We start from the raw sequence: 17,409 nt of genomic DNA on the forward strand, positions 1-17,409 counted from the left end.
CTATCCCAGCTAGAAAGACTGTGACAGTCCACATCTTATTGTATTTCTATGTAAAGAACCTTGTACCATTGTCGTGGACTGAAAAACAGTCAAACTTTTAAATTTTTTCCATATATGTTTGATATTATAAAGGAATATTTTCTTAATCCTTTTGTCTCCTCTGGTTTATATTTAGGAGGCGGCATGCTGGGCTTTGAAAAATCTGTTTCTGTATCAACGCAACCTTCATGAGAAGATTGGAGATGGAGATAATCAGTCAGTGTTGATATCTTGAACTATAATTTGGCAAATGGAAAAAAAAAAAAGCTTACTGTTAGGCCATGTGGGGTCTCATGTTTCAATTATTTTTATTTTCTTTCTATTTCCTAATGTATGATGGAATGAATGGTGATCAACAATACTTGGGAATGTTTCTTTCTTGAAAAGTGTGCTAACCTTGACTCAAGCAAAATCACCAGTGTCTTAACAAAGGGTCAGAACACAGTCTAACAGAACTAATTTTTACAGCTCGCAAGGAATTTCTTCTTCAGTTGCAACAACGCTGGGGAGGATTAAAGATTGTAAGAAAATAGAGAAGATTGAGATATCTAGTGCATAACGAGTATGGAAATGCAGTGCTCATTTTCTGACAAATCAGAAGAGCATAATAGAGGGGGTGTTGCCTCATCAAGGAGAATTTAGGCATGGATAAGACACAGACTTCTATTTTACCTAAACTCTTTCTCAGAGTTGCTTAAAATTTTACTCATTCAGATTTTAGTGAGCCTGTTGTGTACTCCATCCTCTACCCCAAGTCACTTGGAAACCATGATTCAGAGTAGGCTAACATGCGCGGTTTGCAAAGGGCTTTCTGTTAGCTCTTGCTCTAGAAGCATATTAGAAGCTGAGTACAATCACTGAAAATATAATGATGTCACTTAATACCTTCTTAGGAAGCTAAACTGCAATTAGAAAATAACTGCTGGAATATTGTCAGTGTGCAGTGATTTGTTTCTCTCCGTGAAAGGTTCCCAATAGACAGAGTGGTGATGCTTTCCATGCTGATGCACTCCTCTTCAAAGGAAGTGTTTCAGGCAGCTGCTGGTACCTTGGCCATTTTATCACAACAAAATGGTAAGGGAATTTAATTATCTTCACTTTCTAATTCAGCAGAAAGTTATTGCTGTAATATTAAATACTGTTTAGTGTGCTGTCCTATGAATGCAGTATTCCCTGTGCTTAGAATATTATGCAGTTGCTTTTAGTAGGAAGTTTATTCTTTGCATTGAAAAAGCTATTGTTGGCTAGTATCAAAGAAAGTCTGTGGAAATAAAGAGCTGTTTGCCAGTTTTTGTGTTGCAATTGCAATTCCGTGGTGCAGGAGACCTGAAAGAGTGTGTTCTCTTTGTATGCTTGAAAAAATACCACATATTTGAATTTCAAGAGCAGCATTTGTTGATAATCACATGAATAAGGATTACAGCCTGACAAATACCATTTTCTTGCTTAACACAGGGGATTTGAGCAGTCCTGTTGACTTCAGTGAATCAAATCATGCATAGAAAGTTAAGCATGTGCCTAACAGTTTTCAAGATTGCGTTAGTCCCGATTGTGCCCCTAAAGTGGTTTCCTATTTCAATTTTCAGACCCCTTCAAAATTTTTCAGTGAAGATGTGGACCCATGGGTAGAGTATTTAAGCCTACTGACAGTTGGCCTGTTTTTGTTAGATATCTTTCCCAGAACCCTTTGAAGTGGTTATGGACCTCAAGTGGTTTGTAGACTGCACATTGAAAAACACTGGCTAGGTAGGAAGAAAAAGACTAGCAGTTAATTACTGTTCTCTAGGTGAGAAGGCATTGTTTTCTCACTAGGATACTGAGCCATCCCAGTACATGAAACCTCACAATGAAAAGATTTTGTAGTTATTTATCAGATAAAAATGTATTTGTTGAGAAATAGATCTCATAAATGTATGCATATTGTTATCATATACTATATGAGGTACTTTTATCAAATGTTACTGGCAAGTGGGCTTCTGATTCCCTTTGGAAATCTAAAACAAATGTTTGTCTTTTTTTTTCTTTCCCTTTCTTTTTTTTCCTCCTAAATGAATGTGCTTATACCAGAAATGAGAAACATAGAACTGTAGAATGGTTTGGGTTGGAAACGATCATAAAGATCATCTAATTCCAGACCCACTGCCATGGGGCCCTTCCACTAGAGCTGGTTGCTCTAAGCCCTGTCCAGCCTGGCCTTGGACACTGCGAGGTACAGGCAGCCACAGCTTCTCTGTGTAACCAATACCAGTGCCTCACCACCCCTCATAGTGAAGAATTTCTTTCCAATATCTAATCTAAATCTACCCTCTTTCAGTTTAAAGCCATTCCCCCTTGTCCTATCGCTACATTTCCTCTTAAACATAAAGCAGCATAGTAAAACCCTCTGGCACCAGATTTTCTTGTATTAGCCATTTGAAGTGTATGCATTGAACTGGGAATGTCAATAATTGGTGGTATTTACCATGATAATGTAGAATACTTTTATAGTGTTCTCAGCTGTATTGGTTACAGTTATAGCTACAACATGTGCTGGGGTATTTGGATTTTTTAAAAGAAGAATTAACAGTAAATAGAGTTAATAAATATAACTTAATTTTTTAAGCCTTATATTTGAAGTTCGAAGTTTTTCACAGCTTGGAATTCTAGCTTTCATAAAATCATAGAATCATAGAATAGTTAGGATTGGAAAGGACCTTAAGATCAACTAGTTCCCACCCCCTGCCATGGGGGGGGGGGGGGGTTAGGGTTCCAACCCCCTCACACTAAACCATGTCACCCAAGGCTCTGTCCAACCTGGCCTTAACACTGCAGGGATGGAGCATTCATAGCTTCCCTGGGCAGCCCATTCCAGTACCTCACCACCCTAACAGTAAAGAACTTCTTCTTTATATCCAATCTGAACTTCTCCTGTTTAAGTTTTAACCCACTACTGCTTGTCCTATCAATACAGTCCCTAATGAGGAGTCCCACCCCAGCAACCTTATAAGCCCCTTTCCTACATAATCACAGTGCAATTAAGAGGAAAAGTTTTGTAAGAATAAACATTTTTGAAACTAGAAGTAAGTAAAGCTGTACATTCTTCTTTCCTTAAGTTAACTTTATGTAAATAAGAATAGCAGATGTATTTAAACTCACTAGACATTCAGGAGTTATTATGCTTTTGATCAAGCTATACAAACAGAAGTCAGCTTCAGCTCAAACTGTTTCACATTCTAATTTGTACTTATATAACGTGTGTTTGGTGAGGGAAAGAAATCAAAAGGAGGAGGAAAAAAAGTTAGCACTTCTGGTTTTTTTTAGAACTACACATAAAGTGAAGGAGATTTACTTATAGGGTGCTTGCATTTTTGTGTTGTAGTAACTATTAGGAAGACTCTTCTGGCAAAAGGCATACATATGAATATTTTGGATATAATGAGGAAACACCCATATTCTCCTGAAGTGGCTGAAAGTGCCTGCAGAATTCTGAATCATGTTTTTGAAGGAAGGTAATATACTTAAACACGTGGCCACTTCCAGAGTGAAGGTTTGTTTCACTGATATTAAAATTGACCACAGGCTGACAGACCTGTTCAAGACATTGGATTTTGTAAGCCCTACAGCCAAACGCCCAGGTGGATATGCGTGGATATCTGTATGTGCTTCCCTTCATGGTTATTGAGCAATGAGGTTTGAATAGACTATCGCTAGGTGGTCTCCCCTCCTCTTAGCCACACTGAATTTCACTGAGAGCTAAGAAATTTCCCACAATATTAGCTGTGATTATTAAAAGAACATTGTGTTAATATTACTTTTCTGTTGGCTTCTAAAAGTGCCTCAGAACATGACTGGAAAATCAAACTTGTGACTCATAAATGCTGGTATACAGGGTGGGAATGTCATTCCAAGTGTCTTGCCAAGTTTTTCCAGCCTTCCGTGAAACTTTTATATATGCTAAGCTGTCTGTGAAAAAAACACAGATTCAAGATATAGTCACAGATTTCTTATGAATAATTTAATTTTAGATAAAAGAAAATCTCAAAACCTCCATAAGCATGTTCACGGGAATAAAAAGTATTATAAAATGAAAACATAAAATGACTTTAAAAATTAATCAGTGGTCTTGGAATGCTGATGACATTGAGATTTGGTTTTTTTATTTCAAGATTTGAACCTAACACGTTTGATATTTTTCTGTTTATTCTCCAAATATGTCACAATTCATGAAAATAATACATTTGCAATGTCAGAGGAAAGCACCATAGTTGAATATATATTTCATAGCTCAGACCAGGTTTACAGTGTTCTAAAGAATTATCCCACAATGTTAAGGAAGAAAATACATGCAAAATTTAGAAATGCATTCTTTTTATTGATTTTACAAACAATGTTTTCAGCTTCCCTCATCTGGATATAATGACAGTAGCTGGATCAGAAGTTGTAAAAGCCATGAGGAAACATGAAAAATCACTCTCTGTACAGCTGGAAGCACTTCGAGTCCTTTTACACTTTATGATGCCAGGTAAGTCATCCAAAAAAGATACACCAAATCAGAAAGTAGAATTAGATAACTGAGCTTTAGTCTTTCTTACCTAACAATACAGCCTTTAACGGGACTTCACAAAATTTACTGATGTTATGTAAACCGCAGAGAGCAGCTGTAACCCTTTAGGAGCATACAAGATGGAGACAAATTTTTGCTGTATTGAAGGTAACAGACCAAAATTATCACTGCGGGCTTCCCCTTGTTTTCATCAGTGCAGAGTTAGTCTATTACATGTTAAGGAACTCAGATACTGAGTGTGGAGCTATCACTGTGTGTATTTACAACCCTTTGAGAGCAAACAGTGATTAGGACATCCACATTGTTGTACCACAAAATACAATTGTTATAATAGTATCTCTTGGAAGGAGCATAAAATTTGACCTCTGATATTAAAAAATAAAGACAGTGATTTAAAGATATGAAATATACTGTTACATACCATTTTTTACAGAAAGGGAAAAGCCAGACTGACTAGCTTAGAAATTACTTTAAAAATAATACATAGACTGACTGCAGGTTTTCTGTTTCCTTCTATTTGAATTCTAAACCTAATTTTTTTTTTTTAATAAACAGTAGGATTAAGACTTGACAAATGTAGTGTAACATGTAGGCAAGGCACCTTTTGTTTGCCAGTATCCTGGAAATGAGGCCCTTCTGAAGTGTAATCAAACAGTGTCAACTGGCTGTTGGAACTTGCAGGTTAATTAAGGAATAAAAAGTAATTCATGGGGAAAATAGTGATTGGAACAAATATGAATGCTGAAGTGACTTCTAATGGATTTCTGGGCATTTTCTGTAGTGCCACTTGACTGCAATGCCAATAGCTACTAGAAAGGTAAACATGAAAGACCTTTCTCTGTTTTTTTATATGTACTCACCTTCCACTTAATGTCATCTGTGGGTAAAATTTGGCCTATGATGTGCTGCCAAGTGAGAAAGGGCAACTGATTTATAGCTTCTCTGTAATGTCTTGTATCCAGAAGGAGGAGGCATTCTGAAGTAGCTATCAGGAACACCAAGAAACCCCACAGACAGAAAAAAAAATAAATCTTGCAGTATACATTAGGCAACATTATTTGGCATGATTCTGCATTTTCACAGTAAGCAGTGAGCAAATATATGGTGAAATTGTCATTTCAAACACAATGTCCTCACATTACAGTGTAAATCTGGAGAGACTCCAGTATCTGTAACAACAGCATTCTGAAAACATCATAGGATCTGAAATATGCCCTCTGAGTCCCCTCTGTGTTCAATACTGCTGGGTTAGTACTAGGGAGAATATTCAAGCTGTACTCTGACGAAGGCTGTTTTCCATTGTTGCAGATACAAGGAATGAACACCAGAATGGTTCTTCCAGAGATGGGGGAGATGCTGTTCTTGCACTTACAATAAAAGTCATTAAAAGCCAGTGTCTGTTGGAGGGAACTCATTCGTTGGTGCTTAATGCTTTGAACAGGGTATAGTTAAAGCTTTATTCTAATGAATTATGTCACTATTTTGCACTTGCAGTGGTGAATCACATCTGTAAGTTTTAGATCTGCATTGATTTTCCTGTTGATTTGATACAATTAATCTTAACTCCCGAGTTTAATTTCTTGTCTGGGGTTTCTTCTTACTTTTTGTTTTGGAGTGTATGAGATGATCCCTGAAACAGGAATTCTAAATGGTATTTTTAAAAACAAGGCACGTTTGTTTTTTTTTTTTTTCCCCAAGCATCCTGAATGCTTTTTCTGACCCAGCTGGTTTGTGTTTTGCAGTACTACTTCTATCAGCCAGAAGGTCTAGAAATTAACACATTTTAATGGAAAGATAGAGGAGGAATAAGGAGAAAGATGAGCATAGCTCCACTGAAATAATTTCACAGACTTGCAAGTCACTGTATCAGCTATGCACACTTTCAAATCCAGGCCTCATCTAAGTTTCCTCCATCTAAAAGTGGGGAAAATTGGGAAAAACAGTCACAAATAACCTGTTGAATTGCTGTATAACTAAACCTAAAACTTTAAAATCTTGATGGGGTGCGGTAAAAGGTATGTTGCTTTATATCTTTTTCTTTTCATTTTTTTCCAATTCGTACCATATTTATCAGTTGTGCTGGTCCTCAAAGAACCCCATTTATGTTCCTTTTTAACCACAAAGGGATTACATTTTCTTACTTTCCTTGTCCTGGCAAAATGGTGTGAACTCATGAATGGTTGTATTGAAACTTCAAGGGGGAAAAAAGCGCACTCTATTACAAAACTCCCTAGGGAAAGTTTCCAGAATCAAAGGTGAAAATCCCTAGAGGTTATGAGCAGCTGAAACTGATAGTTGAAAAGGAAACATTTTTGAAGTTGTGATTATTGTAATTTATTGTTATGTCTACTGTAATTTCTCATACTTTAAGAAAAATTGCTTTTTCTTATAGAACAGCTTTAAGAACAAGCAACTCTTCTGTTGCCATTGTAAGCAGAAAACCTTGATCTCATTTTATGTTCATTTCTCCATTAGTTTATTGGAAATCCTAGCATTCAGAAGTGTGGATTAAAACTACTTGCTTCTGTAGCTGAGTGCAGTGGTGCACTAGAAATTTTAACCCAGCAAGGAGCTACTGACACTGTACTTCACACCCTACAGATGTATCCAGATGAACAAGGTAAGGAAGGTATTATATGAATGACATAGTAGGAGGGGCTGATTAACTTATAACTTATCTATTACTCTCTCCAGTATTAATGTGATATAGGCTACATGGCAAGAAAAGGCTGCAGAACTGCACAGTCCTCAGGTTCATCTACTCCTGGCCCTGTAATAGCTTATGCAAATAGTTTTCTCAAATATTAGAAATATAACACTACTTAGGTCATGGGTTTATTCCATTCAAAATGACTGAATAAGCAACATTATTAATAGGTGTTTTTTTCTTCTAGACATACAGTGTTTAGGTTTGAGTCTTCTACGCTCTTTGATTACGAGGAAGACTTTGTGTATTGCAACTATGCATGTCCTGTCAACAATTCTGGTTTCTACTCTGCGACGATTTAAAGAGGTCACTGAAATCCAGATGCATGTATGTGTTATTTTTACGTACAAAGATAAAAGTGAAAGGCAAAAACTTGGGAAATTATTTTAATGCAGTTATATTTTAAATATAATTCCTTATTTTAGTTACTTCCTGTATTGTGATTACTACATTAGTATAAGCCTTTTTTAATTAATCCAGTATGTTTGCCATAGAGATGATTTTCTTGGAGGCATATATTCAATCCAGAATATGTAACCATAGGTTTAGGTGTTAGTATTAAAGACTCCTGAGGTTTTCAAACTAGAACAAATTTCTCAGTTCATCATTCAGTCAAACTATAACGATTTAATGAAGTAACTGTCATTATAGTATTGATTGCCCTTCTTAGAAAAGTAATGTAAAATAACTTAGTTGCAGCCCTGTCACCAGCAATAAGCTTAGGGTAGGAATGCTGTATTTAAGAAGGATATTACTGGAATACTGTGTCAGACTTCGCATGTACTTCTGAATATGGGAGGAGAGTTCTTATTCTGTCTGCAAGCACACGTACAGTGCTCCTCTTGTGCAAGTTCTGTTTCTTCTGCTTCAGAAGCTTTCCCCATTTGTTGCCAGTTTCATCTTTTCTCATGGAATGGAGCTTGCCTGTGAGATCAGCTTCCTATGAGAGTTTCTGTATTTCTGTTTCAGATCAATGTGAAAACATCACAAGTCCAGCCTCCCTTCTTTATTGTTGTTTTTCCCCCAACCCTTCCAAGTTCAGCTTAGCAACCAATATAAAGAGAAATAAAAATAGTATGATGGAATAAGGAAGTTACCTAAAGTGATTTAGTCTCAAGAGTCCCCAGTTTACCCAGTCCACCCTTCTAGGAGAATCCTACTTGTAGAATCATGGGATAATTTTGTAATTTTTTTTAGTTTTTAGATACATCTGTTGTATTTTGTATTTAGACTATGTATTTTTCTCTCATTCAAGGGTTGCAGAGCAACACACTGTGACAGGGGATACATCTTTATCCCATATCCTTAGGAGGAGATTGTTTCCTCTGTACATTTTCAGGAAATCACGAGTACATTTGTCACTGCCAGGCAGGATGTTGCCAGATATTATGGTGCATAATTTGGCTTTTCAAAGTGTCAGTTAATATCTGCTTAAGTGAGTCAGCTAAACAAGCATGAAACTACAGCTCTATAAACTTAGAGATACCTGGTGGTTTTGCCTTCTCTCCTGATATTCTCCAGTTTGTGAATTATTGCTTGCTTAAAAGCAAAGCAAAACAAAAAAAATTAAAACACATATCTTTTGGTTGAAATTTGATTTTGTTGCATGGCCTGTTCTAAAATGACACTTTTTAACACTGTACTTATTTCAGTCTTCTCATTGTGTTTTTAGGGATTTCATGCAATCTTGTCAATTCTTGGCTTGTCACCTTGTTTTGCAAAGCTTCTGGTACATGAATCATTTGACACAGTCATTTTCTATCAGATGTCTATGTGTTTCACGGACAAGAGAGATCGACAGGTATCTTCTCTCTTTTGACAGCTCCATAGTTGAAGAAGTTTGGTGGTTTTTTAATCCTAACTTTGTTTGTCTTCCCATTCAGTTTCAAAGCCTGTGTTGTAGATGTTTTGCTAAAATAGCTGAAAATGATGATTTAAAAAATATGATGCTGGAAAAAGCATGTACCGAGTACAATAGTATTATGGCTGAATGTTTACTTCTGCTTGGAGCTGATATTAATAAGAAGACAAAGACAAACTCTTTGATCTATCAGGTAATATATGGGAATATATAGTTCTATTGCTTTAAAATTTGTGCTTTTGTGTTCCTCTCTCTTTTCATGTAAACATATATTTGGCAGAACACTGCACCAATACCCAGTGTGGTCTAACTGTGACTGGATTAGGATTAACCATTGCTACTCACACTGACTACAGACTCAGCCTGATGTTCATTGAAACACCCTTCATTTTGTTGAAGCTCACAGGTTCACTCACACTTAGAATATGCCCACACAGCCAGTTCAGTTCCGATACAAGTTCACTTTAAAGTCCATGCTTTCTGATTTTTTACCCTGTTCACATGCAAACCTGGATTCAATTAAGTACTGATTTAACATTAGCTTTGACTTATTTTTGAGGGAGAAGACTAGAGCTCAAGCTTTGCAAAGTCCCAGTAATGTTTTCTGAACTAATCAGGCATAGGTAGCATCAAGCCCATTAGAGCCCAGTCCATGAGCTGATACTTCAAATTCATCTCTTTCCAAGCTCTGTGAAGCTAAGTACAGATGGGCCAGCAGGCAGCACTGTGCAAAGATAAGTTTCAGTGTGCTTAGTCCCACTCTGATCTAGTCCTGCAAAGAAGACTTCACCCCAAATGGCTTTGTCTGGAATGGTGGATTTGGTTTTCTTTTACTTTGTCTTGAACCTAAAGATTAATATAGTCAGATTTTGTGCTGATTTTACTGTTCTGGTTAGATTTCTGAATGTTTATCAGCACAGCTATACTAATATAACATCTTGGAATGCCTGCAGTCACATTAGCTGCAGTTCCATGGTCTGTCCAGACAGTTGCCACACCCAGAACATCAACTATTTTAAATATGTTGGTGTCCTAAATAAGGCCAAAGGCAAGCATCCCATCTGGATTCAGCCATTCCAAGAGAGAGGCTGTTCCCATCTGCTTATAAGTGCTACTTGCTAAATACGACTGCCTTTAAAAATTTTTGTGAGAACTGGCATGCATGAGCACTTCATTTTGCTTCAGTGTCAAAGTTTTAAAGGGTCCAAGGCAACCCTTCCAGTCCTGTCTGAAGTGAATTAGGAAGTGTTCACTTCTAGCAGAGCTGGCTGGGTTTGATCAACTCAGCTGGGTTTAGAACCAATCATCGACCCATTGAGTCTGAGGCAGTCACATCACTGTTAGCAAACCACAGTGGAAATACTGAAATAACTGGAAGAATTTCTGAAAAGATTTGTAATATTCACAATCAACACTGCTCTGTGTAGCTCTGCAGGGTGAGGGGTTGGAAGGAGTAAAGTCGGTGGACCTGAGCTCCCTAGAACTAGGCAAGGCTTGATGAGTCTCACCATTGTTGCCTGTTCATCTGATATCCAGCTGACATGGCAAAATAACTCCAAGTGTCTTTTCTCCACCGAGCAGATAAATAAATGGAGTTGTCGTAGACTACATGCAATAACCAGACTATATAAATTACCATTAATTTTTGCCTGGAAATTGTTTGCACTCATGGCAGAAATTACAGAACTCAGGCATTCGTTATATTTTGGGCAAAAACTTTGGGAAAATGTCCCAAAGGACATAGGCAGGCATATGCTCTGTGGGTACAGAATTGGAAAAAAGACATGATCGTAAAAATACAATGAATGTAAATTTGAGGCAAGTCTCTTAATGCAGTCTGAGCTGTTGTTTGAGTGCTTCACATAGATGTTTTTTATCGCTTTTCTCTATTAGGTCTGTGAGAAAGGAAATAATCCTAAGTTAGTGGAATTGCTATTAGCCAATGGTGCTCGAGAGCAGGATATTCGAAGTGCTTTAACCATCAGCATAAAAAGAGGAGATAGTCAAATCATCAGCTTGCTCTTAAAGAAACTTAGCCTTGATGTCACCAACAGCAGTATATGTCTCGGAGGATTTGGTATTGGGAGACTAGAACCTTCATGGCTCATTCCTTTGTTCCCAGATAAACTTACTCCATTAAGAAAACAAAGTAAGTATATATAGATTTTGCTCTACAAAATGTGTTATTTCTTGATGGTCGTATGTAAGTGTTTTAGATCAAGATATTAAGTTGAAGATCTCTTCATAGCATTCAGCTGGTTATAAAAAGACCGCCAAACCTTGAAAATAAATCAGGTTATTTCTGCTATTTTTTTTAAGCTATTTATGTTTCTTGGAGACTATGCTATCTTTTTGGTTTCTTTACACATACAGATGCAGGTTCTGCACTAGCAAGAATGGTGCTTAAATTCCAGATGAAGAATATTTCAGAGGATAGATCAAGAACTTCCTCTGATTTAAACTTCTCTGAAGATGGAGTGGATAAAAACGATGATTGGAATTTCATTTCTGACCCATTAGTGGACAGTCTTTTTCCTTTGAGTGATGATATTGATAGTGAAGGTAATTGGTTTTCTTTCTTTTTATAATCCAAATCTAGTGTACCATAGCTAGACCATAGCCATAAATCAGTTGTTATTTGTACTTGAGATAAAGTACTTCCCTTGAAAAAAATAAAAACCCCAGGACCTTAAAGCACTTTATTCAGTTACGTATTTAAAATTAGTACTTCATGCATTCAGTTTCTTGCAGAGCAAAATGCTGGAATCCATCCAACCATATTTAGATGCTGACTATTTGATGTCTGTTTCTGAACTATTCTCGTATGCTGCCTTTTCAGTCTACAGCAGAAAGCAAGTGCTTCAAGAGCACAGTTTGTCTTACCATGAAGTCAGGTGTATTGTGATCTAGAAATCCCTATTTGCTAGGTTGTCTCTAAATAAAGTGTGCATAGTAAGTCCAGTATAAAAGACTATATTGTTAGCAAGTAAACTAAGTGAAACAAGCCCTATCTCATGGATGTCTAATTGATCAGAAAGTGTAAATGACAAGTCTGTGTTCAGTCCAACATCATTTTTGGTAAGCATGTCAGGAAAACTGACTGCCTTTAATAATAAGACCCACAGCATTTCTGTCTATAAAACTGGTAACATAACAGCAAGAGTAAGTGGCCTTGATTTCTGATCTTTCATTTGTTGTCACTGTTGATTTAGAACTGTTGGGTACTTAAAATGATCACAGATGAAGAATTTGAATTTTGGAATCAGAAAATTCTAAGGAATTGTTTTGATCCTGTTTGTTCTTTCCTTTACATCGTTCAGCACTGGTTTTAATTTCTGTAGGACTGTAGCACAGACGTATCATACTGACAGGTACTATTTGTTGTCCCACACAGAAAAGTTGTTAAGTCATATGTAAATTATAGTGAAAAAATGCAAGCTTTGCGGACTGGAGTTTTAAAAGTAGCTTTAGGAAGAGGAATACTAACTGGGTCCAGATAACCCCAAATCATGAAATTCAAAGTGGCATTTGATATTTTATTTTCAATAAATGTGGGAGTGCAAATTTAGCTATTTAAATACATTTTTTTTCTATTTTAAGATGTTATTTACACTGCAGTAGTGCAAAGATGTGTTATGAAACATCTTTGGGCCCCTCATGACAAGAATGGCATGGAAGTTTCGTAGTGTGTCCAGAGAAGAGCAACGAAGCTAGTGAAGGGTCTAGAGAGCAAGACTTACAAGGGAACTGGAGTTGTTTAGCCTGGAGATGAGGAGCCTCAGAGAAGACCTTTTCGCTCTACAACTACTTGAAAGGAGATTGTAGTGAGGTGGGGGTCAATCTGTTCTCTGAAGTAAAAAGCAATAGAACAAGAGATAATGGCCTCAAGTGCATCACGGGCAGTTTAGATTGGATATTAGGAAAATTTTTTTCACTGAAAGGGTTGTCAAGTACTAGAACAGGCCACCCAGTAAGTGGCTGAGTTGCTCTCTCTGGAGGTATTTAAAGGATGTGTAGATGTGCTGCTTGGGAAAACGGTTTAGTGGTGAACTCAGCAGTGCTAGGTTTATGGTTGGACTTGATGGTTTTAAAGGTTTTTTTCAACCTAAACAATTCTATGATTCTATGATTCTTAATACTTTTTCTTACTTATTTGTCCTCTTGTGTTATTTTTCTGTACTAGGAAGTGAAGGTTCACTTTTTACAAAAAAGAAGTCCAATTCCATTGCAGTTGCTGACTTATATTGTAGGGAAATGTCATTTCAAAGAGGTTCTCCCACTATGCCACGACATTCCTACTCTGTGGTAAGTTAGATCCTTATTTCTTCCATTTCTTCTTATTTCTTTTAAGTCCATCTGTGTTGCCTACTGCAAAATTGCTGATAATCAAGTGTTGGGAAAGGCCATGTAACCATATGGGCTCTTGATCTGCTGTTGCCATTTAGTATTTCTTTTTATTGCTGTGCAATTACTGTGCTCCAGATCACTGTATAGATGAGAGTTTATTTCATCAAAAATTTATGATCAATAAAAAGATTTCTGATCTGGTGTTCAACTGGAGATACAAAAACTGTCAGCCTGTTCACACAGACTTAACTACCTTAGTGGAACTAATATTTATAGTGCTACTGTGATGAATGGAGGTCGATTTTATAAGGAGACATAAGAGGACAAATCAGTGGAATCAAAGTCATGCTCCTTTGAAAGGAGCTTGTCTCTTTCCATTGATTATAAAAGAAAACTGTAGACACTTGCTTCCCTAGTGAAGGGTTTTTTTTGTAATACCCTGCTCTATCCTATCCCCCCTCCCTAGTGAACATTATTTTAGGTTGCCAAAAAATGCACTACTTCCATTACACTTCAGATCTACTGTTCTTTCATATTGAATGGATCAATAAGTTTTATAAAGATGTGACCTATTGTTATTTTTAGTTCAAATGTACAGTTTCTTCGGGCTCCCCCTGGAAGTTCTGGTTAAAAGTGACCATATTTGTATGTGTCCATAACTGTTTTTTCTCTTCTGTAATTTTCCAGGGACCTGGCTCAGATTATGAACCAATAATGAAACAAAGAAGAAAATTCTTGCCTTCAGATGAATCCTCCAGTAAGAAAACTGTACAGTTTAAGATATAGAACAGATTTTGCATCCTTAATTCTTTCACAAGCATAGCTTGCAAAGATTTTGGTCAGATTATGTATTTCTTTACAAAGAAGAAAATACATTTTTTAAATACTACACTGGAGTACATATAACACATATCTAGGGTTGTTTTTTTTTTCCTGAGCTTCACAAATAATTTCTGTAGAATTAAACAATGATATTTCATGAGTTTTCAAAAGTTACTTCTATTGTGTAGTACGTAAGTGTTCATCTCTTCTCTACTGTCTTACAAAATTCTGTCTCTTAATAGAAGTTTTCATGGATTTGGATCTTACCAATATCCAAACATTTGCTGTCGTACACATTTTTAGATTCCAAGTTTGATTGATCTTAATTTTAATAATGTGAAAAATGAAATAATGCTATTTTTCCCATGGTTTTGTTTTAATAGAAAGCATCTCAAAAATTTCACCACATCTAAGACCATCAGACAGTCTTTCTTCACTGATCTCAGAAAAGGAATATATTAAATCACTAGATCTTTCATCGAATGAACTGGAGAACATTGATGCCATTAGTCAGAATAGCTGCTTAACTAGTCATCTGCAACACCTTGAGAAACTGGAGCTCCACCAAAATGCTCTCACAAACATTCCAGAACAACTGTGTGAAGTAATTCTGCCTAATTTTATGTAATACAAGTTGAAATTAGTTACTATAAGTTGTTGGTCTCTAACAACTACCAGTAACAGTACTACCCATGAATATGGGAGTATATTTTTGCATGCTTCATACATTCACTCAGTTTTCATTCAGGAGATTTATATTCATCTAGAAATAAAAGTATTTTCATGGAACTGTTTTAAGTCATTTACTGCAGAGAAGTGCTCTAGGACGTGTTATATTGAGTAACATAATGTAAATGGAACTGAGAAATGCAGGCAATTTATAGCTGTTAAATTTTATGAATCTGAGCTAATAAATATTGAAGAATGCTTTATGTTTTATTCTGTAATAGAAATATTATGGTTTGCATTGGTATGATTGCTATTTTCTGTGGTTTTTTTCCTAGTTAGAGAAATATAAGTAAATTAATAAGTTGTATGACATATAAATCAATTTAAAACCTATAAATTCATATTTTCACTTTTTAAAAACAAATTATCCTTTTCTTTCAGAACTTGAAGTGCTTGACATACTTGGATTTGCACAGTAACCGATTTACTTCTTTTCCTACTTATTTACTAAAAATGAATTGTATTGCAAATCTTGATATTTCTCGAAATGACATTGGACCTTCCTTTGCTTTGGATCCGTACCTCAGATGTCCAACTCTAAAGCAACTTAATCTTTCATACAATCAGCTTGTGTGCACTCCTGAATTTCTTACAAATGTTGCTGAAAATCTGGAACAGCTGTTGCTAGAAGGGTGAGTAGCATTAGTAAATGGAATGTAGCATAACAAACACAATAGCAAATAATGTGTTTGTCATCCAGGTGACAAAGATGACTGTTACAGCACTGAAAGGATTGTTTATTCAACAGTGAAACTGGCAGTATCTTCCCAATGTGTAAACTGCTACAACTTTCAGTGCTGCATTACAAAGTACATGAGAATATCTGTATTGGGCCTTGATGGGCATTGCAGTGTCAGTGATATACTAAAAATGGTGTAGTTCAGCATTTTTCTGCTGTGTCCTGGGTTCAGCAGTATGTCTCCATGCTGTTCCAGACACAGTCCTCTCCAAACACAGTTCTATATCTGTCTCTGTACCCTCAACTAGGGTTTTGATGTACAGAATACAGTTTTCATTCTATTTTGTATTCACCAGGGGTGGGGTTTTTTGTGGCTCATGGAATTGCATTTGTTGGTTATGGATATGTATGAAATGGCAGAAGCGGCAAAAATACATAATGTTTTGTGTTCCATGCACTCTTTATTGAATTTGTTTGTGAGTGAGAAAATTCATACCTATATCTAATTCTTAATAATACCATTATTGCTAGCTCTGTAAACTGCAGACGCTGTCACATTCTTCTCCTGTAATTTATTTTAAATAAGATGGTGATGGGTTTTTTTACATACAAGTTCACAAAGAATAAAGATAGCAATGTAGGTAACTAAGGGAAGCAGTATTAAATATGTGGGTCAAATATATAAAAGTGATATTTTAAATTCAAAATCCTGTTGAATTTCTTCTCTTCATTAGCTTTATTTTGAACTTTATCAGCAATATTACCTTTGCAAAACAGTGCTGCATGGTTCTTCTGTCTCTGTATTTTCAGGATCTTTGTCTCTTTCTGGTGGTGTTCTTCTCATAATACATTGTTTGTAACATTGATACTCATCCTCCATTGTACCCCCTATATAGAATTCCATTCTTTTTTTTTGTTGTTCTAGATCGATACTGGATCTGTGACTGTAATCCTACAAACACGTATCTTTAGTAAACAGAGCTACTTACAAATGCAACCATCCTCTTTGTGTGGGATTGAGCTGCAGTATCTAATCAGGAAATGACACCTTGTAGTACATGCTTGCATTTGCTCTCCAAATGAATTACAACTATCTTAATATCAGTCACATAATTGCATGTTGCCACTCTACCAGGCTTTTTACAGACTGATTGGTCTTTATACAGTCAAAAGTCTTATTTGTGGTTTACCAGTGTAAGGATAGCATTGTCAGATCGATACTCTAATTTATTAGCTAATAGTGTCTGAACAAAACATGGATTATTTTTTTCTTATTATTCTCTCAGAAACAAAATTTCATGCTTATGTTCACCCATATGCTTGAGAGAACTGAAAATTTTAAACATTAGTAAGAACAATATCACATCCCTTGCTGAGAATGTCTTCATGGGCTGTACAAAACTGGAGCAGTTCAATGCCAGGATGAATGCTCTTGGTAAGTGTGAAAGTAGGATCCACCTTCTAGGAACTATTCCCAGCCACAGAATTCCTCAGCCACCAGCATTCAGTCTTGGGAGAGAAGGAGAATACCACATATACTTGTCCCGAGTGTGTTGCAGTGACGTAGCATATGTTGTGCAATAATGTCAAAATTCATTTATCTATGAAAAATACAAATTACATAAATAAGATTTTAATACTACTGCAGAAGTTCGTAATTGCTCTCAGAATTTATTTCTGTC

The 17,409-nt window shown here is 36.2% G+C and overlaps 1 protein-coding gene across 1 annotated transcript in view; it reads left to right on the plus strand.

The window, feature by feature from the left end:
* LRRK2 (leucine rich repeat kinase 2) overlaps nt 1-17,409 on the plus strand; it is a 69,403-nt gene that overhangs the window by 21,480 nt on the left and 30,514 nt on the right. The window contains exons 10-25 of the mRNA XM_013128879.3: nt 176-255; nt 1,007-1,113; nt 3,398-3,527; nt 4,416-4,540; nt 5,891-6,024; nt 7,058-7,202; nt 7,477-7,616; nt 8,962-9,090; nt 9,173-9,343; nt 11,044-11,299; nt 11,524-11,712; nt 13,334-13,455; nt 14,185-14,254; nt 14,703-14,923; nt 15,430-15,680; nt 17,014-17,162. Coding sequence (XP_012984333.3) covers nt 176-255; nt 1,007-1,113; nt 3,398-3,527; nt 4,416-4,540; nt 5,891-6,024; nt 7,058-7,202; nt 7,477-7,616; nt 8,962-9,090; nt 9,173-9,343; nt 11,044-11,299; nt 11,524-11,712; nt 13,334-13,455; nt 14,185-14,254; nt 14,703-14,923; nt 15,430-15,680; nt 17,014-17,162 — 2,419 coding nt within the window. The remainder of the gene's footprint in view (nt 1-175; nt 256-1,006; nt 1,114-3,397; nt 3,528-4,415; nt 4,541-5,890; nt 6,025-7,057; nt 7,203-7,476; nt 7,617-8,961; nt 9,091-9,172; nt 9,344-11,043; nt 11,300-11,523; nt 11,713-13,333; nt 13,456-14,184; nt 14,255-14,702; nt 14,924-15,429; nt 15,681-17,013; nt 17,163-17,409) is intronic.

Source organism: Melopsittacus undulatus, chromosome 5, assembly GCF_012275295.1.
Source record: "Melopsittacus undulatus isolate bMelUnd1 chromosome 5, bMelUnd1.mat.Z, whole genome shotgun sequence".
Taxonomy (NCBI): Eukaryota; Metazoa; Chordata; class Aves; order Psittaciformes; family Psittaculidae; genus Melopsittacus; species Melopsittacus undulatus.